The sequence below is a fragment of the Phasianus colchicus genome, chromosome 2 (assembly GCF_987193195.1).
Source record: "Phasianus colchicus chromosome 2, bPhaCol1.hap1.1, whole genome shotgun sequence".
NCBI classification, from domain to species: domain Eukaryota; kingdom Metazoa; phylum Chordata; class Aves; order Galliformes; family Phasianidae; genus Phasianus; species Phasianus colchicus.
In genome coordinates, this window is record NC_143437.1 from 74,738,998 (window position 1) to 74,765,376 (window position 26,379).

The 26,379-nt window shown below is 40.9% G+C and overlaps 1 protein-coding gene across 5 annotated transcripts in view; it reads left to right on the forward strand.

Annotated features, from left to right (window-relative positions):
* Positions 1–24,671: 24,671 nt before the first annotated feature.
* Positions 24,672–26,379, forward strand: part of MAP3K7 (mitogen-activated protein kinase kinase kinase 7) — a 50,238-nt gene continuing 48,530 nt past the window's right edge. For 3 of the 5 annotated variants that reach the window (XM_031611228.2, XM_031611229.2, XM_031611230.2), the window contains exon 1: positions 24,673–24,893. In XM_031611228.2, the coding sequence (XP_031467088.1) occupies positions 24,804–24,893 (90 nt within the window). In that variant the 5' untranslated portion in view covers positions 24,673–24,803. Of the gene's footprint in view, positions 24,894–26,379 lie in introns of all 5 variants that reach the window. The other 2 variants (XM_031611234.2, XM_031611231.2) reach the window with 2 other exon arrangements.

The window sequence follows — 26,379 nt, forward strand, 5'->3', positions numbered from 1 at the left end:
GACCACTTGGTCTGGACAACAGGATGGTTTCAAAGTATATTTGTTTTAAAGTACATTTGTTTTAAAGTTGATGTTCACTGCTTTGGAAAAGCCAAAATATTAGCAGTTAAATTTTATCAAGAAATGCTTCTCTTTCTCCTCTGATTTCATAGGCTACTGTGCATGGAACTTTTATACTCAATCATAGGTCAGCTAAAAACAGAAATCAAAACATACAGCTGGCCAAGATGGCATAACTGATTCAAAAACTACAAGGTATGATATGATATATGATAACATGATTATGTGATATGATATATGATCGTATAGCCTGATGTTTTTCTCCACAGATGTATAAGAAGTGATTCCTGCATCAAATCTATAACATCTCTGTGAGCTACAGCTCATCCCTGAGAAAAACAACCACTATTGATTTGAAGAGATCAGGCAATTGAATAGCTATCATATTCCAAGGTAAATTATTTTGTGGACATAACATCCTCAATACTAGAAATACTCATCTTATTTGTCCAGCTTATTCTCTCACTGTTGGATACCATTACAGTTTTTCCCTACATGCAATACCTGTCTCTACAGATATCTTCCTTAGGTAAGTGTAATCAGTTCAATTCTTAATCTCCTCTTGGACAATCTAAAATACATCTAGCTTTTTCCACCTCTAAATCTTCATTGTATTTAGGGACTTGAAACTATTCCTGATCAATATTTATGAAAGGTTTGTGGCAGTGATAGTAACATTTCCTTGTTTTTTCAGTGTTCTTCTTGAAGGGTTTCATAACTGATACATCATTATTCCAGTGAGTATTTCCTCATCACTGAACAATGGAGAATACTAGTTTCCTCTTCATACTCGGTATTCATTGCAAACACCTAAAGGTGGTGTTTGTCCTCTATCCATAGCACTTCCTAGGGAGTTCTGCCTTCAATGGCTAGCATATCATGAATGTCACTCTGCATTTTTGATACATGACTTTTCCTACTATAATCATCCCTGTTTCATTACCTTACTCCTAGAAAGCAAAACTACATGCATTGCTCTGATTACATGAAAAAAAAAAAAAAAAAAAAAAAAAAAAAAAAAAAAAGTCTGAAAGAAAGATGCCTAACTCAGAAAATCAGGTCTTAAGCAGCATCAATGAATATAGTTCCCCTTGCCAACCCACAGCATCACACCACCTAACACTATTTGGCCTAATGCATTCAGCATGAGAACTGCAAGGTATTTTACAGACTTTCATACAGCTATTCCTTGCTGAACCTATTACATCCTCTTTCAGCAGGTAGGGTAGAATTAAGGGCAAGAGTTTAAAAGTTTTCTCCAAACACATCTGGAAAGTAGGCAGATCAACTTCATGTCCCCACCTACAAGGCTTAACCCCCGAGCTTGAAGGCTTAGCAGGGTGCTTATTAAGCAAGATAAAGGAGATGCCTTTTAACAGACTAAAACAAATTCACTTCTGCCTAAAGCTTCATCCAACTGTAACAGACAAAAAAAAAAATCAGCTAACTTATAGCATACTTATCTTTATTTTTATGCAGCCCCATGCAACGCAATAGGCCTTTTCTTTCTTTATCCCAATGGTTACTTTCAGTTCTGACAAAATCACATTTTTGTAACATGTACTTTTCTAACCTGATAAGCTTTTCAGCTCAAGAAATCCTTCTGGTTAATAAGGGTCATCAGCAGGGACTAAAAAGGGACAAAGAGGGATTTTAATGTGAAATCAGAGACACCAGTGAGAAGCAAGACACTTGAGAATTTTGCCAATGTTCAGGCCACAGAAAATAATGGATCTACATTTAAAAATTATAGGCCTGTTAAAGCACAGAGATACTGCACTAGATGTGTTAAAATAACCAATTAAACATGCAGTTTTACTCCTGCAAAAATAGAGAGCATTTCTGTGGAAGAAAAAAATACCACTGAGAAGAACGCAGCACAACTGCTAGAAATCAAAATAAATAAATAGATTTAATTGGAAAAGGAATACTTCAGACCACAGTGCAAAGGTCTGTGGGCAAAGTGAATCAGTTAGCCAGTCTTTTAATAAGCCCACATTGTACTGGATTCAATTTAGCTTTCTGTGAACATGGACATAACCTGTTAATAATTTAACACACCTCTGGCAAACCAGGAACACTGTAAATAAAAAGTAAACAAATAAAACAAAAAGAGTGCTCTGTATTTGCAATTAGATAGCAAGTTAATGGGAAAAGATTGTTGTCACAACACATAGTCTGAAAGTGCTAAACAAACAGAAATCAAGAGACTCAGAATTAAGATTCCAAAAGAGAGATTAATTTTACTATATTCCATATTGTACACTACATGTGACACATTTGGGGGTTTGTTGAGATTTTTTGAATGTTTTTTTCATTGTTGTTGTTTTTTGTTGTTTGTTTGTTTTTTATGTTAAGTATGTGCTTTCAGTCCTGCTTTGGGAATTTCACTTCATGAAATTCTTTGCTGTGTTTCACTCTAGTCCTCCATCTACATCACACTTTCTCTATAAACAGGCAGAAGGCAGAAGCAGTGCTTATGTGACAGATGTTCTGAACACATCATCAAAGAACATGAATGCATTTTCAAATAAGAGCTTCTGTAGCATGTTCAGGGGAAAAATATATATAGGTGTGTATATATATATATAATGTATTTATCTAAATGAATAACTAGCAATAGCTGATAATTACTTCAGAGGTGGAAAATCACATTGCAGCAGTTAATCCACTGCAGGGTTTTGCAGGTTTTACTTGCTTATTCTGAGTGTCAAGTTAAGTGAATGTGAGGGAAGCCACAGTGAGTCAGTCAGTCCACACAGGCACAAGCAGTTACCAACTACAGTCACTCACTGTTCTCCTCAATGTTGCTCTCTCAGTGGGTTCCTATGGCAGTCCCAGACTACAGTGCTGGCAATCTCAGTGTGGACAAAGCAACTAAGAAGTCTGAGCATTGGAAATTGAGGGCCTAAATAACTCCAAATGACTCAGGCAGCCAGTTTCTGTCCCAGCTGGCTGTGGCTCCTGGGACTTCTCATGGGGACTCTGAGCTGCTGTCTCCTGACACAGTAAGGGGACCCAGCCCTGTGTGCAAGCCCTGGTGTGGTCCACCAAGCCCAGCCACTGGGTGACACTCAGCCTTGCAGGCTGATGACCTACTGAGGCTCTTCCTCCACACCAAGCCAGCATTCAGTGCACAGCCAGTGCAAACATCTTCTTCATCAGGAGTTCCCCTAAAATTCTTCTTCCATCCCACTTTTCTCAGGTGAGGAGTGGCTAATAGACCCAGGAAGATGGCAGCCATACTTCTATTTGTTCCACTTCTACAGCATTGTCTATTTACAACTCCCTGTTGAACAGCTCAAGAGGCTGTTCCAGCCCTGTGCAAGGCAATCTGAGAAATGCAGAGGTCTTCTATGGGGCAATTCCCCTATTTGTCAAGCTCTCGCTACCTTCCTTCCATAAATCTTTCCAGTTTCCTTCCCACACAGATGCAGCACATGCCTAAAGTAAGACGTGGGGAGTGCTGCTCTCCCATTCAGCCATTAATCCTCTAGGGAAGGCAAAACTTCTTGAAGTTTATTTCATATTCTTCCCTGTTACACTTGGAGAAAAGCAAAGATTTGATTACCAAACAGAGCCCCACAGTTTACAACCATGTAATTGCATGTTATGCCAGCAGCTTCTGTAACTGAGCTCCTTCATGTCAGCTCACATGGCAGATAAACCCTTAGCTGAGGAATCAGCACAGAAGCAGAAAGAAGACAGAGAGCTGCTTCACCCTGACATGTCCAGGTTTAAATCACAACACAGAGCTGTGAAGTCTTCATTTATACAGGACTGAGATGCTGTGGGAAGACAGAGAAGTCGAATCTGAAGACTGTGCAGGAAAGGCAGAATTTGCCCACAGTGTTGTGAGTCACGGAAGACATTTGGGCTGAGCCTTGTTGAAGGGTTGAAGATTTAGTGTTCCCTGCATAAGCTCCCACAAGCTACAGTGAAGGCACTGCAATACGCCTGTTCTTGTTATTTCCCTTATACTATACATCCCTTCCCATTAGACATGAGAGGATCCCATTTTCAGTGTAGAATGCATGAGTGAGAACAAGGGCGGAAAGATAAGAGAATTGTGCAAAACCTCATCCTTCTGTTTTTTACTGCCCTTGTCATCTATCAAAAGACTGACTGCTTCTCTTGTTTTGCCTTTTTTTTCTTTTTCTCCAGCATATTTGTAAACGTTATTTACTTATTGTCACTAACTCCTTTGGGCTGTCTACTTTAATTTTGTATCACAAATTGTGACCGGCAGCATTTTGTTGCTACTACTTTCTTCATTAATTTGTATCTTATTGTTTCAGCAACAATAAACAGTCTTCAGCCCTGCCACAATTTGTGTTCCATTCTGGACTAAAATCTCACAGGAATATTTACAGTACTCTGATGCAAGCAGAGCTGGGAAGGATCTGTGGACATTGCTTTAACGGTCCCTTCAGCTCTTCCATATTTCTCTTTACATCACTGAGCATCACCACCAACCAGCTCATTACTAAATATACTTGCCTTTTACTAGTGTTTAGAGTGTCCTAAAAATAACACTTTACCCTTAAAGCACTTCTGAGCCAAACTTTTTCTGAGTCTTGAGAAGATCAGCAACCCTTTCTCGAGCCAATTTTACATATAGAAAACTTCTGCCATCAAAATTATTATTTTAGTCATGTAAATGGCTTTGACACGTTTCTCTACAGTCAACATGTCAGTGTTTTCTATGCCACTGAATTTGCTACTTTCTATCATCTGTGAATACTGCAATGGAATTAGAGGCTTGATTCTTTCCCTGTCTATTTAATACCCCATTTTTGACAGTCATCATTCTCAATTCTCTTAATTTGGACCATCACACTATCTCTAACCAGAATGTAAACCTGAATTTGATTGCCTTTTTATTAAAAATTATAGAAATAATCTTCTCTATCCACACTTCATTTTCTCCATCTCACCATAAATAAAATTTGTAAAAGCAATTGTTTGTCCAGTTCCATGCAATAATGCTAATAAAAGCAATACAAAGCTTGTTTTTTTTTTTTTTTTTTTTTCCCCACATGAAACATGTCATTAAGGGACATTTAATCATGACTCTTACTAGGCATGACACGGAAGCTGTATTCTATGAAGGGAGGATCTTCAGACACATTTGGCCAGGGGAAACCCTGGAAGGCACATGATGTTTCAGCACTTCTGAATTTCCATTCTTTTTCACTAGCATTAATTGAAACTTCTGTCTCTACAGTACAATATATTACATTAAAATATGAAACAGATGCAACTGAAGGGAACGGGAGGAAGGAAGAAAGCTCAGGAACCTGTGATATTAACCAGGATGAATCGTTTTCAAATGTGTTTAATTCCTGTATGTTTCAGTTACTATGTTTTAAAGCATCTTCCACATTTGTAAACATATTAGTTGGGGTGCAGGAGCTAAGAGACACAAATAAGATCAAATAAATATGTGGGATGCTCTGAAAGTAATGCCTCCTATTTTATTATGTTGGCATACAACATTAGAGGTGGATGTTGGTGGTACGGCAGTAGAGGTAGAACCTTCCCACCAATATTCCATTACATTTTGTTGCTATGTGACAGATGCAGCAGAGGGGCAGTCTGACAAAATGGCATCTGACATGAAAATGCATTGTGTCATGAATTACTCCATACGGAAGAAATGGCATCCACTGGCATTGACACTTGCTGAATAATTCAAAAAACTGGAGCCCATTGATGTTCATTCATGCTTGCTGGACATTTATGGAGACCAACCTGTGGATGTGAGCACAGTGAGGCAGTGGGTGGTACATTTCAGCAGTGGTGAAAGCAACAGTGGATCATCTCTGCTAGTGAAGATTTTGATGAGTGTGGCATGCAGGCTCTTGTCCATTGCTGGTAAAAATGCATTGTGGGGTACATATGTGGTGAGATGTTGAAAAATAGTGCTCTGTAGCTGAGGATTTGCTCTATTAAACTTTGTTATTGTGCTCTTTATATCTGTTGTCATTTCCATGGAAATAAACAGGAGGCATTACTTTCAGAGCAACCAAAGTATATCTGATACTCATTTCAATATCCCTTAAAAAAGAGTCTGCCTGTCAGTGTGTCAGCTTTGCATGTCATCACTGCTAGCCCCTGAGTGCAAGGATTCATGGCATTATCACAGCTTCCTTCTCTAGACCTAAATGCTAGCTTCAACACCATTTGTTTTTGTATTATTATATAGTAGGAAAATTGAATGACTCACACTGCCCACACACACTGGCTTATGCATTTGCACACAGCGGTCAGAGCCAAGGGTTGTCTAAATGATACATACAGTGGTGCTTTGAAAATTCATGTTCCAATGAGATCCCCCTCTCATTTCTAAATTACTGCTCTTGCTACTTACAAATGCATATGAGGCATTCACACTAGAAAATAAGCTCTCTTGTTATACCCGGGCTGATTGTTCAAGGGAGGACTTTTTTTTTACCCATCACATCATCAATTTAAAGAGAAATATATCCCTCTTGGTAGGATTTGTTGTTCTAGAAGTATACAGTGAAAACATCATAAAAAGGCTATTAATGACTATTGCTTAATTCTTAGGGGTTTTAGAGTAATTTCTGTAAAATGCTATTACATTTTTAATGAACTTGTTCAGCTTTTTAATAGATTTTGAGGCTAGAAGGGACTACTGAATCATCTGATCTGACCTTTTGTATTGCTCATAAAATAACATCCAGTTAGCCCTGCATCAAACCCACTGCATTTATTTGAGTAGCTTATTTCTCTGTTTCAGTGCATTCATTCTAAGGGATCCCTGGGTAGAATTGCCATTTAAAAGATATGGATGGAAATCACAATCAGATTGGAAAGGAGGGAATCCTGTCCCTCCTTTCCCAAAAAAAGAGAAAGAAAGTGGGGGTAAGGGGGGGTCTGGAGGGGAAGTCAAATGATAACAAATAAAATTCCTGTAAAGTACATCAAAACAGGGGAATATGAAAATATTGATTACTGATATTCCTCTTTATAATAATGAAAAAAAAACATAAATAGTCATCTATTATCCCCTAAGCCTGAACAGCCTGTTCTCTGGCATGAATAGGTCACTAATTTTGAGACTTTCAAGTCTCAGTACCTCTTGTATGTCTAAGGTATCTGCTTTGGTACAAGACAAATCACGATCTTAATTTTCTTCCCTAATTTATCAGAGAAGGTGATTAGATCCACTCCAAACCTGTTTGAGCAGATGAGTCTCAGTCACACTGACTTGATATATAGCTTTCAAAAGAAATAAAAATCGAAAGATCACTTCTGCTTCACAAAAATCTTGTAGGATCTTCAATATAGTGAGCATATGACCTCCATTACACTCAGAGACAAGCTGCAAATGTTACCTGTGAATGGGGCTGACAAGTATTGCCGTCCTGCCTGGAAGAGAAACAAAACAGTTGCCTCTTTCATGGTTAGAAGCACCTAACAAGTAGTAACAAGAAATCACTTGTCTATCAACTCACTTCTTGAAAACATAGTCCTGCAAAAAACGTTTTTCTCTTACTGCCTTGTCAGCATCTGCATGCAGCCATGAAACAGGGAGCTCAGCTGATAGGGACAGATGATAAGAATCCAGGGATGATACGCAGTGCTGCATAGCCTTAATTATCCCCCAACTTTGATCAAATAACAGCTGCACATGAGCAATGACTAAGACCACAGACTGAATCCCCAAACTGGTAAAGCATAGTATGAATAATAATAATAATAATAATAATAATAATAATAATAATAATAATGTAAAGTATAAAATATCCCATAGGTGGCAACTTCTTCTCTACTGTTGCTTCTGTTAAGGGAAAATCTAGGGAGAAGGAGAGGGCAAATACACTAAATGAGACAAAAGTGATATTTGGAAAATCACTGGACGATCTAGAACTTGAGAAACACAGAGGTTATGTTGGAGGCTGTGGAGCACACTTTAGAAAGTTTATAGTCACTGTGTAATAACCTTTCTTTGACACTGCCAGCCTACAGTATTTAATTTAGGTTTGGATTTCTCATTCTCACTTAGCTCCCAAGGAGCCGTAACCATCAATAATGCTTTCTTTTATCTCTGATTGGTTAAAAGACACTATCCTAAGCAAGTCCATCTTAGTTATACATACTTTCATTAACTCCCATCTGGATTGTAACAGTGCATTTTATTTGAACATGAAGCAATCAGACCTTCAGAGACACCTACTAGCTGATTACAGAAAACAAATCATATTACTTTCCCCACTGATTCCACAAAGTATTGAGTCAGCTCAAGATTGCAGTGTTTATATCCAAAGAACCTGAGAAAGCTCTCTTGCAATGAAGCCTTACACAGTTAGAAGAAAATAACTGCCTTGGGATCCAGTCTGTGGAATCCAATCCTATATGTCATCCCATCTTCCCCTCAAAGGTGAAATTATGCTTCATGTAAAAATGAAAAGCATTCTACAAACACCAAAGCACACAGCCACTCACTTCTTTTCTCCAGGGGTGAAATGGGAGATTAAACCCCTAGGGACAAATGCTACTCAGACCAGTAAATGTATCACACCCAAATATTCTGGTTTGATGGGAGTATAAGGAATAAAACCACTCCTACTGTAGATAAATTGTAGATGTTACCATCTCTGATTACAATTTTTATGTTCAGATGGATAATAGAAATTACAATAATTCTTCTGCTTTTGCTACTCTTTTCCTGACATTTATTGCAATTCCAGCTACTAGATGGACGAGACAAAGTGTATGCAAAATAATCACTTCTTCTCATAGTGAAATATAAATATACAGTGAGACTAACTTTCTTCTATCGGAAGTCATAATTTTTCAGGCAGACATAAAGGGCAGCTTTTGCCCAGTTTACCTCTGTTCAGGAAGGACTCAGTTCTCCACTTTCTATGCCAGACCACTCCTGAGTTTTTATTACTAACTGAAAGATTATATCTGTAATAATATTATTTTTCTACAAGGTATTGCCCACCAGGAATAACAGATTAAATAGTGTTCTAGCTTAGACAATTGTTAGTGCACACCACATGAATTCTTTCCTGCCAGCTTCAATGATTCTGTCTGAGTGTTTACGTAGCCTGTTTCACAAAAACACTTGCTTTCTTTGCAAGCCTTTTAAATATAGGGAACTGAAGCAAAAAGAAAAAAACATTATTAAAAATAAACAATCTGTTCAGCATCACACTGATGTGAACACGCAAAAATTTAACTGTCTGTAAGAGACTAGCACTAGTTGTGAATAAAGATTTGGGGGAAATGTCTGAGATTTGCAAGATCCTGTTCCCCAAACCTGATTCCATGCTCTGCTCCTGTTTCTTTACCACCTCTAGGAGAGTACTAGCCCAGAAGGTTGGATTTCAAACTGTATGGTGGCAAGGATCAAGGCAGAGCTGCTAGAGCAGCCCTCTGATCAAGAGAACTGTGAAAGGGAGACCTTACATTGCTCAGAGTGCAGCAGACATTAACTCCAGGAGCTGTGGCAGAGGAACAGCAAATGCTGTTGCTGAGATGGCATACATCAATGTCAGCATTGTCCTTGCTAGCTCAAATGCATTGCTTTCAGCTGGAGTATTTATTATTAATTATTATTAAATTTATTTATTTAAGTGTGCTTTGCATAGATAGACGCATCGTCAGTCACCAAGGACTTAATATCTAAATTAGCTAGGACAAACAAACACAAGATGAAACAACACTGTAGCAAAGAGACTGTGAGGGGATTATTAATGCAGAGAAAAATAGAGAAGTAATTGTTTGAAGTGTGGGGTTATTTAAGTGAGACTCTAAAGATGAATCCAAGGATTTTAAAAGTAGTCAGTATGATCACTACAGTAGCCTAGACAAACTATTTTAAATAGTACAAAAACAAACAAACAAACAAACAAAAAACAGGTTATAACATGAAAATTGACATCCCCTGACTTATCTCAATCTAGGTCTTGAAGCATCTCACAGGGGGGATTCAATTCTAAATGTAAGCTCCTATTTCCTTGATTTTTTGCAAAATATTCATTCAATGGGGACAAACTGGTTTTCCTGAAACAAGAAAAGAAGGATTGCAGATGGTGAAGCATAGCAAGGAAAAGGGAGAAGCCAAGGGAGCAAACAGAGTCTGAAAGGAATGGCTCAAATGGGCCATTCAGACTGTGTACACTCAGATAAGAAACATGTAGGTTGTTCCTGGGGCATATAGCCTTGCAGGATTTCAGTGAGTTTACCATTGAAATGGCTGGAGGTAGAAAGACAAATGCAAAATTAATAATATATGTTTAGAGTAGCTGAGAAGGATAATAACTGTATCAGCAAAGCACTGCCAGATAAAGAGAGGAGGAATGAGTAGGGCATGAAGGCCAAATGAGATCTAAAATGTCTTTGGCTCTTTAATAAAGAAAGGCTTTTATCTGAGGTCTTTTTCATTTCTTTTGTCCAGATAGAACAGACCAGCAATTTATATCATTTATTAGATAAACCAGCATCCATTCTTCAGTTGGTGACTAGAATATATGTTTGAATTCTTAAAAAAAAATAATAATAATAACATAACAATAGAAGTGGAAAGTACATGGACTCCTAAGCTTCAAGGGGTCAGCTGTTTCTCTCAAAAAGCATCATGTAGACATACCTGGCAAAAGCAAAGGACAGAGAAATTAAAGGAGAATAAGAGATTTTTGAAAGGTCGTTTTCTCAGCTCTATTACCTCTTCAGTGCACTCCTAAAATATTTCTTACAGTTATGATCCAGCAATCCCCTTTGGTGGCCATCTCAAATCAGCAACTCTTAATTTTCTTTCTGTAATACCAAAGCTGTGCTTTAGTAGAGGTTCCCTAAAGCCCAAAATGGCTCATAAAACACGAGGGTTTCTAGTTGCTTTACGTCAGAGTCTGCAGATGTTTCAGAGTGCATGCGTCTGAGTCTGGTCTGTGAAGGGGTGAGTCCAGCTTAATAGTTTTCTTAGGCTTCAGAGAACGGTTTAGAAAGAAACAAAAGCTGGAAGCCACAGGGCAAATATTCTCAGTATCTGTTGCTCTTCTTTGTGTGATATTCCCCTGCTTTCAGCAGTATGATCCTTAAAGTTGTCTTGTATTGCTTCAATTTAATCTCTGAAGTGCATTTTTATAACAAAGCAATATTGTTACCAGGATCTAGTGTCCTGGGAAACAAGATTCCCAGTTTACGGGCTATAAGGCACTCCCATTTCCTTCTTGTAGTGATGTAGCTCATTTTTCCTCCAGCAAAGATAAGTTGTGGTAACCACAGCAAATCCTGACATGAAAAAAAAATGATGTTAGAGAAACATTTAATCTCTTCTCACCTTCTTTTTACAAGCTCTAAGTCCTGGAAACAAGAACCATATCCATGTTACTAAACATCCCTACTAGCAATGCTATCTATGTACTACTGGCAAACCAGTTCAGTGTGATTCCTTCCAGCATATTTCTCCCATCCTGCAGTTTTTTAAGGCCTTATTCTTGTTGGTAGATGGACCTCTTTCAAACACACATGAGACATTGCTTCTAGGTCCAGAAATACCTTTCCAGGGCATTGCACATATTTTTCTCCCACATAGAATTAATATTTCGAATTGTCTTCACCATGAAAAAAAGAAAATGGAAATCTAAAAGAACCCACAGAAAGTGTTACATTAATCATGTACATTTGCAGGAAAGCCCCATGATTCAGGGGACTTTTTTGTAATAAGGCACAGTAGTAGAGAGAAAGAACAGTAGTAGATGGAGATCAGCCAAAAGCTGAGACGAAATCTGAAGATGCATGTTTCTGTTAGGTCATTTTCCAGATGGAGTGTACAGGCATACAGGCATTTAATGGACCACAGATTTATGCTTAGAGAAGATTTAGCCATACAGAAATTTTCTGCTTATAATATGATGTGCAAAGAAGGTGTTCCCATCTCCAGTGTATACAGAACATTTGAGTATAAATACCTTGTGTAGTACTTCCTATCTTGCTCCCATATTACCTCTAGCATAATAATATGACCGTAATATGGACAACAGAGATCCAATTGACATCACAAACTTACGCTTTACAAACATGAACTTGCCAGGGGAATTTAGGTCTTTAGATCTTCTTTTATCCCCTATCTGCTAGTCCCATGACTCCTACTTCCTCGCATAAGTGTTGAAAAGTCATAAGTTCTGAAAACAAGCTGTACCTTGTGTCTCATTTTCACCCCAGCAGTACCAGTTCTATCCTCTGCCCTAGAAGCCATGAAGGGAGGTTATGAACCTCAGAAAACAAGGCCTCCTAGACTGGTTGAGGACTCGTGGCACTTTCTGCCTTGATAAAGGATTATGTGGTGCCATATGGGTACACACCCTTAATTCATGGCTTGATATGTCTGAAGCATGTTGTAGTCCCTTGAAAGCCATGAAGCACAAGAATCCGGAGCAAGACACTGTTTGAAAGGACAGTCTGAAAAGTAACAGCCACATTCAGCTCACAAATGTTTTGCTTCCATTCAGGAGGAGTACACAAAACTGTACAGAAAACTAAATGACTTTTAAACTTTTACCTGGTAAAGCACAGGCCAATGCCAAACTGAGGCAATCTCTGAGTACTTGATGTCCTGGGCCTTGGCCTTGGCCAATGGCCATGCTGAACATTTAACAGCATGCACATCCCCACAGTAGTGCTCAGGTATCTACCCTAGCCTTATACAATTTTCCAGTATAAAATATAAACTACAGTAGTATACCTGTATGGATACAAGCACCAAAATTATGCAGCTTCTCAAATGTGATGGTGGGTGCACAAATGTTTGTGACAGAAATTACAGAAATCACAGGCTTCACAAGCAGCTGGAAGAGCTCCACGTACTGCTGCAGAGTTCAATCTAAGCAATTAATTATGTTTCATTTCTGTGTTTGATGGTGGTTAGGTCTGCTTCCAGGAAAAAAAAAAAAAAAAAAAGAAAGTATCCTTCTGAATATTTAACATTTCTAATGTATTCTTTCATTTTTATAATTAATTGTATGTGCTTGTTTTTACTTACATGTAACCAAAGGACAAAAAAATAAAAAAAAAGATGAATTTCTGAATTTCTGAATAATCATGCAGAAGCTGTTGTTTTGGTTTGAAAAATAAAGGAGACTGAAACAGCTTGATTAGATTTTTAAAAATAAATAAAGTAGCAGTGAAAAAATCCAAAATGGAGCTTTTCTGGCAATCTGAACTTGCAAGAAATTCTAATTCTAATGAGACAGAAAAGTTAGGAGAAAAAAGCACACCAAAAAAAAAAAAAAAAAAGAAGAGGGAGAGAGAGAGAGGGAGAGAGCCTTAAGAGCATTCCACTAAGAAATTTGATTGTAACACCAGAACTGTCTCCTTCACAGACAAAAATCTGTCTTCAAAACATTTGCAGAAGTGTTGCAGAAATAAATCAACCCTCGCTGAAACAAGACTTCTCTAGTCAGTACCACAGTACCACCTTGTGGGGAAATAAAAACAGCCTCGGTATTGATTTCTTTCACCAAGCAGTTAGTTTCAGGAAATAACTATAATATAAGCATAAAATTCTAACTATGATGAATGAAACAGACCCAGGCACCAGCAACATATGTGATGCATGACTTCTCCCAGAGTTAAATTACTTGTTTTGAAGAAGCCATGTTCCAGTCAAACTCTTTCAGAAGTCTAATGTGAAAACTTCCTGGAAGAAAAATGACTCCTTTTATATTTGCCTGGATTCTTTTCTTGACTTCCATTTGCTGCAAATTTATTTCTCTAGTTACACTGAATCAAGAGAACAATTGTCTCAGGCATGTCGAATTCTGCCCCCACAAAACGCTTCATAAACTTAAAGGCTATGACATAAACAAACTAACACCAGACTCCTTGAGACGACTTCTCTTATTGCTTTTCTGTAACTGATGTAGCGATTAGAGACAGTAATATTCCAGAGTACATTTGAAGAAATGAGGTTATCAAATTCTCTTGCCCAAAGGGAACTATCACCTGCTTTTCTCCATTTCTTTTACACAGTGAAAGAAATTTGTATGATTAAGTAATTGCTGGCAGTCAGGAGAAACAGTCACACAGTTGTCATATTTTAAGAGCTCTATTAAATGAAACTTTCACACTTTTAAAAATAACTTTTTATACACATCTCTGCAGCACTCTTTAACTCTTGCTCCTAATGACATTTTGAGGTATTCTGTGCTGTATACTGCCAGTCAGGCTTAATTGGAGCGAACAGTGCCAAAGTGTGTATAGCAACTTTCAATTTTATGTTGTCCTGAGAATGAGGGGAATATTTGTTTTTATTTTTGCTATAGATAAAGAAAGTTTCAACCTTGCTGCATCCATGAAAGAAATTCCTCAGGATATGCTTCCTAGTTCTTCAACTGGTGCTCTGTGCCACGTTTACCAACCCCATGCAGAGGCCTCAGAAATCTCTGGGGGCCTCCAAAGTCACTAGGATAGCTATGGGGTGGAAAGTAGAATCAAGCCCCAGGTGTCTGTGTTTGTCATACAAGTTCCATGTACAGCCAGTAGAGAAAGGCATATCTCCAAACAATAGGTCGTCACATTCTAACATAAATGTATATGGTAGATGGGAAGGAATACCTTCTGAACATGCCTCTCTCTCTTTACTGATGGTACTTGGAAACCAGATGCCTAACTTTCAGGTCTGGAAGGTCAAGTGTCTTCCTCAGAGAAAAGACATGCAAGTCTCAAAGTTAACACTTTAAGTTGTCTATGAATACAGGTATCGGTTATATTTGCTTTTTCACCCCTAATCATGAGATCTACATACTAAAATTGTTTACATTCATATTCCTTTCTCTTCACTAGTGGGGCCAAAGTGATACCTATTTAGATTCCCTAGAGGATATTAGCCTTTAAGTCTCATCAAGATAAATGAATAGATAATTAAATGGCTTTGAAAATTGGATTTATCTGACCTCAGAATAAAGCAATTTCTGTAGAGGTATTAGTTTGCATTTCAGTGCACCTAGTTCCAAGATACAAGAGCAGAATAGCTGCAGTGTGCCACGTAGCTACCAGAGTGGCTTTGCAGCTGCAGCTCCACTCCATCATGACATGATGCAGTACAAGCTTATCAGCTTGACAAATCAGCCACTGAACAGAAACATCTGCATGCTTTTATTTTCAGGTTTTTCATTGCTTATCTTATTGTTCTGGTTTAAGGCTTTAGCAAGAAAGAAATAACAAATTGTGTCCTAGATTGACCAACAAGAGAGAAATTACCACTGTATGAGCCATTCTTGTTGAATTGTTTAATCCCTGTGCAATGGGTTATTCCAGTACATCATGGCACTGCATACACTCACGTGCCCAAAACACAGAGGGCAGACATATCTCTTTTGTAATATAAATAAAAAGTCATACTTGCAACAACTCCCTCTTCTTCTCCCAACTCATGAGTCCGAAGTTTAAAGAGATGGAAAAAAGAGATTGATACTCCTTCTTCAGGATTAAAAAAACCCCAAAACATTAAAATCCTCTCTCCAAACTTCATCTTGCACTTCAAAACAAGGCCTTACTCTCATACGTCTATCTAAAATATATTTTTTTCAAATTATGAATGTACCAGCTCATTTCAATGTACACTCAGCCAAAAAAAAAAAAAAAAAAAAAAAAAAAGACCATGATTAGAATTCATTACATTATTTACACTTTTAATAGCATTAATTTGGCCAACATAAGATTGAAAAAGACCTCCCTAGGCAATGAACACTGCTTGCTGCTCTCACATGTAGTTATGTCAAGTAAATGATTTCACTGAGCAGGCACCAGACAGATAAGCAACTTTGGCCCTGATGGCTAGAAAGCTGTTTCAGCTTTCTAATTTACATGCATTAACAGCATTCTTGTGCCAAAGAAAGTTTCCTGTTGCCTGAACATCACTTTTCCATCAGTGCTGTTTACCTTCCCAATATCTTTATCTTTCCAATCTCTTTCAAAAGAGGCAACATATATCCTCTCTGTTTTGCAGGGTTAAGCATGCCAAGTTGTTTTATTTTCCCTTCTGTGGAAAGCCCTCTCTTATCTTAGCCATCTTAGTAGCTTTTCTCTTCAACTTCTTTGGCCATAATGCATTTTTCTTGGAGTGTAGACAACCAGTACTGTAGAGGCTTTCAAATGAGGTCTCATATAACCTTGTATAGCTTTATCAGGTATATCATACAAGATATATACATGCTTTTTTTCTACACACATTACTTACAGTACTCATAGTCCTCCTAAAATGTGTTAAAATGTGAGAGTTGTACTCTTCATCTTTTCCCAGTATGTCTCTTACACGATAACTACAGGCTATGAGTCCTCAAGTCAATTCCTGAAGTCACACTCTAATACTTTAAATATTAGTCACTTCTACTTCTCTTGTCCTTGGAGTCATCTAATTTTTCCCATTTGATATTCTTATCCTCCCCTTCATTAACTCTGCTGTCTAAACTTGTGTCACCAGAAAGTATGTCACTCTCCTAATTCTTTTGTCAACATCATTAATGAAATTATTAAGATTAACAAGGTTGATCTCAAAATTCAATCTTAAAAAAGTCTATTAGTAACTTCTTTCCATTCCAGTACTTCCCATTTTATAGTCCCCACTGTCCTCTGACTGTTCCTATAGTCTCCTTACCTACTTTCAGTTCTTTTAATGATTCTTATCATTCTCAGCTTAATTAATAATTTCCCACAAGGCAATAAATCAAATATAACCAAGATAGAATAGTTCTATTCCATTCCTCATGCCTAAAAATATCACAGAATTTATCAAAAATGCTATTCTGTTAATCTGAGATAATACACCCTTGATTAGAAAAGATGTGACATTTTATTCTACATACCTCCATGCTCTTTATTATGCCCTCCTACAAGCTTTGTTTTAAAGCCTTGCTTTAAAGCTCTCTGAGAGCAGACAATGTATTTTAGTACCTGGATTACTTTGCACCTTTCAAAAATACCTTCTTTATTTCATAGTTACCTGATAACACTTCTGCCTTTCTCTAAATCATCTCCTATTGGAAACTTGTACCATGTCTTTCAGACCTCTTAAATGAAGATCAGCAGTCTCTTGCCACGAGACTTTTATCCCCTGCATGCTAATTCTATGGCATCCTTTTTCCCACAAGCCACTTAGCCTGTCAGCCATCCCAGCTTCTGGGAAAGTGTTAATTTAGTTGTGGGACTCCATCTAGACCATCTCTCACCTTTACATCACCCTTAGTGTACAGTGGCTACATTACAACTCTTTCCTTGCTCTCTGGGTGGTTTAAGCTGCCGAAAAGCTTTGAGGTCTAACATGCTGCAGATTAAGAGGCAGAATACACTTCAAGAACAAATGAGACTACCAGAGTTCCTGTAACATTCATATAAGAGAATTTTTTTTTCCTTTTACCAAAGTGAACACAGTTCCTTGCATATACTTATGCACTTATTCTGCAAAGCTTTTTTTTTTTTTTTTCCTTAAAGCATACTTTTCTTTACAAATGAAAGGCATACCTCAATTCAGGGAATTTGAATAAATTCACAGCCTTTCAGAAGATTTTATGTAGAGTGGGAAAGTCTTTGCAGAAAGGAAAAGGAGAAAACATAAAGCTCACTAGGGGTGCTGTCATGAAGTACTCAGCTGAAGACATCTTTGTGCTGCATTGCAGAAGTTGTCAAAATACAAAAAGAATAGTCTTAGTGGTGCCCAGTGACAGGATGAGAGGCAATGGGAATAAACAGAAGCACAGGAAGGGTGAGGTTCAGGTTCCATCTGAATGTCAGGAAACACTTTTCAACAGAAGAACTAACCAAGAAATGTAACAGATTGCCCAGAAAAGTTGCATAGTACTCTCAGAGGAGGAAGAAGGTTGAATAGTCACAGCCAGAGGGTTGTGGACAACATTTGTAGGTGAAAATGTAGGTCAACATGCCCAGGTAAAGACCACTGATGAGATGTGTTCCCCAGGGGTCCACATTACTATCAGTGCTCTTTAATGTCTTTACCAATGAACTAGACAGTGAGACCAAGTGTACCCTCAGCACATTTGCTGGCACTAAGCTGAGTGGTACAGCTGATACATTAGAAGGAAAAGATGCCATCCAGAGAGATGGCAAGGGGACAAGCTTGAGAAGTTGTCTCACATGAACCTAATGCAGATCAACAAGCCCAAGTGCAAGGCATTGCACTTGTGTCAGGGTAGTCCCAGTTATACATTGAGAGCAGCCCTGTGGAAAAGGACTTGAAGGTCCTGGTGGACAAAAAACTGGACACGAGCAAGCAATGTGTTTTTGCAGCCTGGAAGGCCAACATCATCCTGGGCTGCATGAAAAAAAGAGATGCTCATCAGAGAAAGTGAAGTGATTGTATCCCACTACTCTGCACTCGTGAGACCTCCTCCAGGCCTGGGGCTGCAGCACAAGAAAGATGTGGAACTGCTGGAGCAGGTACAGAGCAGGGCCATGAAGATTATCAAAGGGTTGGAGAATCTCTCCTACAGATACAGGCTGACAAACCGAGGCTGTTCAGCTCAGAGAAGAAAAGGTTGCGGGGAGATGTCATTCAGTCATTAAAGGGATTTATTAACAAGAGGGAGACTGACTATTTACACAGTCTGGTAGTGGTAGGAAAATAGTCTTAAACTAAAAGAGGGGCAATTTAGATAAAATATTAGGTGGAAATTTTTTACTCAGAAGATGATGAGACACTGAAATAGGTTGCCCAGAGAAGCTGTGGACTCCTCATTCCTGGAGACATTGGCCAAATTGGATGGGGCCCTGGGAAGCCCAATCTGGAAGGGGAAAAGTCTGCATATGGCAGGGAGGTAGAAATCAAGGATTTTTTAAGGTTCCTTGCAACCCAAATCATGTTATGATTCTATGCGGTTTTTTGTGTGTCCCATACTACTGGCTGCCAGGGACCTGCTCTGGCCTATAATCTGCATGGCAAAGGACAAGACAGCTCATCTACAAGCTCTTGTCATTCAGTAACCCAGGCTAATTCCTCTCCTTTTAATTCCAGCAGGTTTCCTAAATACAGTACACATCCACTTTCCAACACAGATGAGACAAGGCAAATGATTCACGGTCAAATCTACACCTCACGTGATGGACTTTAATCACACATGATTTCTACGAATTGAAATGACAAAAACTCACATTTACAAGACAATATTTCACAAAAAAAAAAAAAAAAAAAAAAAATCAGCCTTGTAAAAAATATAAACCATTCCTGCATTTACAGCTAGAAGGGAACCTTTCTTCTTGTAGTTATGCCAATTGTTGAGACCATCCAACACTTTCCAACACTTCTTTCTATCATCATTCTTCCATTGCTTAAACTTAGATACTTTAACAACAACAAAAAGAGCACACACACACACACACACACACACACAAAAAAAAAAACACAAAAGAAACAACTATGTATTGAAAATATGACACAATGTGAAGTTTCCACTTTCGAAAAAAAATAACCTGGCTTTCTTTCTTATTTAGGTTAGAGGAAAATACTCATAGCTTGCTCTTCTTAAAAAAAAAAAAAAAAAAAAAAAAAAAAAAAAAAAACTCCTACAGTTGTCACATTGGATAATTTTAAGGGAGCTGGAACCCAAAATTTGGCAAATTTGGCAGAGGGCTATGATAATGAATGCTCACTTCTGTCTGTCCTCAACAAACCTGCCTGAATTCTAAGCCATATGAGCTCATTAAATTTTAGGTAAGATACCCAGACATTAGGACTAAATATCTTATGTCCGTTCATCTGGTCACAAAGATTTACTTTTTGCTTAGCATATGACCTACTGCTCATCTTAAACATAGTTCTTAATTCTTTTCCACAACAAGAAGAACAAGCAGCTCTACTGCAGCTAACTCAGGTTTGAGCGTTTTTCCACACTCCACCAATGGTATCCTGAGATTTCAAACAATCTGTAAGTGATGACCTTCCATGAAATGTTATTTCTTTCAAACATTAGACATGGACTATTGAGACAGAACACAGTCTTCCCCAGTTCTAGATTTTCTCTTCTAACCAAAGCTTTTCTGACAGATGAACAAGGCCTGTGATAGGTGCAACCAAGTGTTCTTTTTTCCTCAACATTCAGATGTTTTTGTTGAGTAAATATTTAAAAACTGTTCTATTTGGAAGTGCACAGGTTATACTCAGTCCTCAAACCCAACACATGGCTAATTAAGACTGTGTCAGTCAGAAAAGAAAAAGAAGTAACAGCAAAATTTTCACTTTCTTAAAATCCTATCTGATCTTCACAACACTGACATTTTGATAATGATGACTCCACTTTCACAAAAGAGAGAACTCATTATTTTCAAGATACATATTTCCACATGAATTTCAAAAAGGAAATGAACCTTACAAACAACTATAATTGGAATGCTTTCCTCTGTGCTTTTAATTCTCATACACACACAAACACACACACAAAGTTATAGAGGAATCAAACTACTAAAATATAAAAGACAGAAACTATCATTTGCTTGATTATATCCTCAAAAGAGGTCTATGAAACTAACAGAAAGCCAAATAATTACTATTACTAGGGACTTCAACCACCATCTAAAGTACCACCACACACTTAGTCATCTTTCCAAAAAGCACTGATGTAGTTCACCTTCCCCAGTGCATAACATGTGAGCCCAAATCCAACAAAACAAGTTTTAAGTTCAGAATTGTATCTAATACACACTGAAGACTGTAACTAGGTATCAAGAACAGCAGTTAGATGTACACACATCATTTTCTTCATTCAGTTCCATTTTTGTCTCTGGTTGACTCTATGTGTTGTCCTGAATCTCAGACTTAAAGGTGATAAAAGTACTAAGGCGACCCATTCAGCAGTACATATTTATCTGAGAGATGTCTAAATGTTAGGAGCCTGTTTTCAACCTGACCTAATCTCTGAAAACCTCAGAAAAGAGATGGAGTTCATTTACCTGAACTTGCACAAGGCCTTTGACATGGTCCCCCACCACATCCTTATCTCCAAATTGGAGGGATGTGGATTTGATGAGTGGACCACTTGATGGATAAGAAATTGGTTGAAAGGCCGCCGGCAGAGGGTGGTGATTAATGGTTCTATGTCCAGGTGAAGGCTGGTAATGAGCGGCATCCCCCAGGGGTCTGTCTTGGGACCGGTGCTCTTTAACATCTTTATCGATGATACCAATGACGGAATCGAGTGCACCCTCAGCAAGTTTGCTGATGACACCAAGCTGAGTGGTGCGGTTGACACGGTGAAAGGAAGGGATGCCATTCAGAGGGACCTCAACAGACTTGAAAGGTGGGCCCAAGTGAACCTAATGAGGTTCAACATAGCAAAGTGCAGAGTTTTGCACTTGGGCCAGAGGAATTCCTGGCATCTATACAGACTGGTAGGAGCGGTCCTTGAGAGCAGCCCTGCAGAGAAGGACCTAGGGGTCCTGGTGTATGAAAAACTTAACATGAGCCAGCAGTGTGTTCTTGCAACTCGGAAAGCAAATGGTATCCTGGGCCGCATCAGAAGAGAGGTGGCCAGCAGGGACAGGGAGGTGATTGTTCCCCTCTACTCTGCTCTTGTGAGGCCCCATCTGGAGTACTGCGTCCAGGTCTGGAGCCCCCAATACAAGAAAGACAGGGAGCTGTTGGAGAGGGTCCAGAGGAGAGCCACAAAGATGATCAGGGGACTGGAGCACCTCCCCCATGAAAACAGGCTGAAGGAGCTGGGCTTGTTCAGCCTGGAGAAGAGAAGGCTGCGGGGTGACCTCATTGCAGTCTTTCAGTACCTAAAGGGAGCCTATAAACAGGAGGGGAGTCAACTCTTTGAAAGGGTAGATAACAGCAGGACAAGGGGAAATGGTTTTAAGCTGAGGGAAGGGAAGATTTAGGTTGGATGTCAGGGGGAAGTTCCTTACTATGAGAGTGGTGAGGTGCTGGAACAGGCTGCCCAGAGAGGTTGTGGATGCCCCGTCCTTGGAGGTGTTCAAGGCCGGGTCGGATGGAGCCCTGGGCAGCCTGGTCTAGTATTAAATGGGGGGGTTGGTGGCCCTGCATGTGGCAGGGGGGTTGGAGATTCATGATCCTTGACGTCCCTTCCAAGCCAGGCCATTCTGTGATTCTGCAAAACTCATTCTTAATTTTCCAAAAGCCAATACACTGCACACTGAGTACCTCAGATAGTAACAGGAGCTGCCCGTACACTAGTGGTGTACTTTCCATTAAATTGTCAGGATCAGGTACAAATGTGTTCATGAGAGGACCAGGTTGGGTATTAGGAAAAGGCATTTCACCACAGGGTGGTGGGTATGGAACAGGCCCCCTTATGGTGGTGGTCATGGTCCCAACCTGACAGAGTTCAAGAAGCATTTGAACACTATTAGACATACAGTTTGATTTTGGCATTGTTCTGTGTAGAATCAGGAGTGGGACTCAGTGGTCCTCGTGGATCTCTTCCAAGGGGGCTATTCTATGATGTGACACCACAGAATCGCAGAATCATGGAATGGCATCAGGTTAGAAGGGACTTTAAAGATCATCTAGTTCTAACCCTCCTGCAGAGAACTCCATGTGACACTGCAATAAAGATTGGCACTAACAGTACCTTTCATACAGGCAAAATTTAGAACACATCTGAGTATAAGTGCTAGTTCTTAATTATCCAGAGACTACAAATCCAGAGAATACCTGGGTCATTATGAACAGGTAAACCTGACTCTAATCTCCAAGAAACTAGGAGCTCTGGATAATCCCATTTCTGGATGAAGCAGATATTAACTAGATTTTGTGATAAACCTTTCCATTTCTAACCATGCATCTTTAGATCTTTCTAGAGAAAAATATATTGAAAAATCAAGAAGCAATAAGAATTCAATGTAATCAGGACGTGAGTCTGTTCCTCATGCAGACAAATGTCACTTGCACGATGCAATCACACCAATCCAACCTGTTCCAGAGACAAGTTTTATCATGTCTGCAACATAGTCAATTAGTGCACCCCGACAGTTTATCAGGGGATTTCTGGGCTGCTGGACAAGTCACTAAAGCTGATTAAAAAAAGTCATGAGAGAACCAAACAACCTAAAAAAGCAATCCATCACACACACACAAAAAGCAGTAACTGTGACAAGAGTGCTTTTATTTCATTTCTTCTAACAACATCTGAGCCACCATGATGTTAAGTTATTGCACATATTCCTCCTTGATCTTCTCTTTCCTAGTTAATTGCTTAAACAGACTTTTCAGGCTCATTCTGTAAATCTGTTCCCCATCCCATTTACTTGACATTACTGTGAGGTACAAACATTTATTAATATTTTAGCAAGAAAGCCATGAAAGCTCACCAAATCTACCTAAATTACGTGCTATTAACAGTATTTTACAGTAGCACAACTTTTACACATAGCACGGAGGCTAACCACATAGCACTGGAGCATAGTTATTTCAGTGAGACACAGGAGTCACTCTCACTTCATCCCACCATTGGTTTCACACTGTAGGTAGCTCTAAACACTAAACTTGGGAGATATGGATGCCTTGCTCAAGCCAGCAGTGCAAGCAGGCACTCGCTTCTAGGAGGGCAGGCTCGGATTTCCTGTGGACAGGAAAGGGAGTGGTGAAGGTGTGCGTTCATTCCCCAGTCCTATCCCTTTTCTGCTATGTGTTTACACCAGTAAATTACCGTCTGCTCCCCAGCCGCCCTCCTACACACATATTTTCGTGAGAAAGCGCTGCTGTACAGCACGGGTGCCGCACTGCGCTTCTGCATTCAGAAAAAAAAAAGCCCCAAGAAGCACGTCTACCTCCTTCATCAATAAACGCACACACAAACACGTCAGGAGCAGGCATACTCAAAATTTCAGAACTTTGTAGAGGTGAAACGACGGGGAGCCGCGAGCCCGCCGGCCACGTCCGCGCAGCCCGGCGGCGCTGCCGCCCGCCAAGGGCCGCCTCTCGCCGCCCAGCCGCTACGATGGCGGCGCCTACCTCGGCCCCCAGCCCGCCGCGTCCCGCAGACGCCCCGCACTTCTCCCTGCCGGCACCGGGACGGCAGCCGGGACAGGGACACCCCACCCGCACCCGCGCCCGCCCCTCGCGGCGCCAGCTCCGCAGGAAGAGGAAGCGCGGCCGGCCGAGCTCCCCCTGGCGGAGCCGGGCGGCGGGACGGGGGGCGGAGCGGCGGCGCCGCCGGCAGGCCATGGCCCCTCCGCGGCCGCCTGAGTAGCAGCGGCTGCCGGCGCGCTTCCACTTCCCGCCCCCTCCCCCTGCGCTCCCTCCCCCGCGTTCCCAGGCCGGGGCGGCAGGAAGCGGCTCTGATGTCAGCAGCGGCGGCCGCGGCGCGGCTCTGAGCGGCTCCCCCACCCCCGCCGCGGCCCCTCGCCCGCTGCTGCCGCCGGGGCGGGCGGAGGCGGCCGGCTTCGGCCCCAGGGGCGCCCCCTTCCCTCCGCCGGGGACGCGCGGCCGAGGCGGCTCCCAGGCGCCGGAGAGGCCGCGGCCTAGGGCGGCCGGCGCGGCGCGGTGCGGGAGGGCGCGGGATGCAGAGCGGCGGCGCCGCCGCCGGCGGGGCTCCCGCCCGCCGCCACTGAGGCCCGCGGCCGCCGCGGATGCGGCCTCGCCCCGCGCGGCGGCGCCTCGGCCAGGCCCTCGCCGACCTGCGCCCGCGCGGAGGGCAGGAGCCGCCGCCGCGCCCCGACTAGCGCCGGCCCGGCCCGCCGAGCGCGGCCCCCGGCCTGCCCTGGCCTCTCCTCCCCCAGGTGAAAGAGGAGGGATGTCCGCTGCAGCCTCCGCTGAAATGATTGAAACCCCCCCCGTCCTCAACTTCGAAGAAATCGACTACAAAGAGATCGAAGTGGAAGAGGTGAGTGGCAGCCCGGCCTCTCCCGGCGCGGCCTCGCGGAACGGCGCCCGCCTCAGGGCCGCCCGCTACAGGGCCGCCCGTCCGCGCCGCGCTCCGTGCTCGGAAGGGGCCGCGGCGCTGCGGAGCTCCCGGCGCGTACCTGTGTGCCGCTCTGGGAGCCGGAGGCTTTGGCGCCGGGCACCTTTAATGCAGGTGCCAGGTCCCTCGCTTATTGCGGACACGAGAGCGAGGGGCTGCGATGTGGGCTTTTATTTTAGCAGGGTGTGTTCGTTCCGGGCTTCAAAATTCCCAGAACGTCACCCGTTTTAGCACGGAGAGTTGTCAAGCGCTGTCACAAGGGGGAACTGTTATTTTCGTTGTTCCTTTCAAATCTCTGAGTGTCTCTGCATTCTCTTTTTGTCACTTCACTGCATCACTGTGTGTGTGTTCTTCCCATCAGTGCCAGCGATTTCCCAAAGTTACAACTCCAGCAGTCGTAAGGACGAACATCTTTTAGTTTTTAACGTAGGCTGACTATGTTGCACTTATGGATCTGTAACACTTCATCTGTGACTTGTCACTGTTACCCAGGAAGTGGCACTGGGTTACTTTGTAGCATAGTATATCTCCCTCTTCTGTACAAAGCTTAGCAGTAAAGTGATTCTCTGAAGTTCTTTGAAGTTGTAACTGTGGTACGGTGCAGAATATCATACCTGCTATTTTGCCTCCTGGATTTCTTGTAGAAGCAAAATATATGGGAGATGGTAAAGCTTGATTCCTTTACTCAAGCACATATGTCTATTGCAGGGGTGTTCAAATCTCAGAAAAACACAGAATATTCCTGTTGGATTTCTCTCCTCAGTTTAACTGTTGTGAAATGAGAGTATTTGTAGAACCAAAAGTATTTTTTCATTTGATAATGCGTTGATGTTTGTACATCGCTTACTAATGGACAGGGATCAAATCACATTTTTTCAGGAGAAATTGCTTTCCTCACCCAAAGAAGAAAATAAAGTTGGTAGGAATTTAGCCAGCCTGAAAAGGTGTCCGGTGATGGCTCCTGAAAGTGAGTAGCACATATAATGCCTTACACATAACACTGAATGAGTAAAACACTATGGAAACCTTTAATCCTCACAGCACCCTTGGGAAGACTATTAGCAAAGGATATATTGCCATTTACGTGTGGAAATGTGGACTTGCATAGTGTATATTTGGGGTAACTGGGATTTATCATTCTGAGTTTTAGCATTCAGGGCATGGATATGCCCTACATACTTGCCATACCAGCACCTGTGGAGACAGGAATGTATCTACAAAAATGTATGTAGAAATGATGCCTAAGCAGCAATTTGTGCTTTATTTAATGTGATTGTTGCGTTATCCTCAAAGTAGTATCTCTGTTGGAGGTGACAAATCTCATGTAATATAAGCAAGGGAGCCTTGATGAAGTGTTCTTGTCATGAGGAAGGCTGCTGACAGCTGTTGTAACATTTTGAGTTATGCT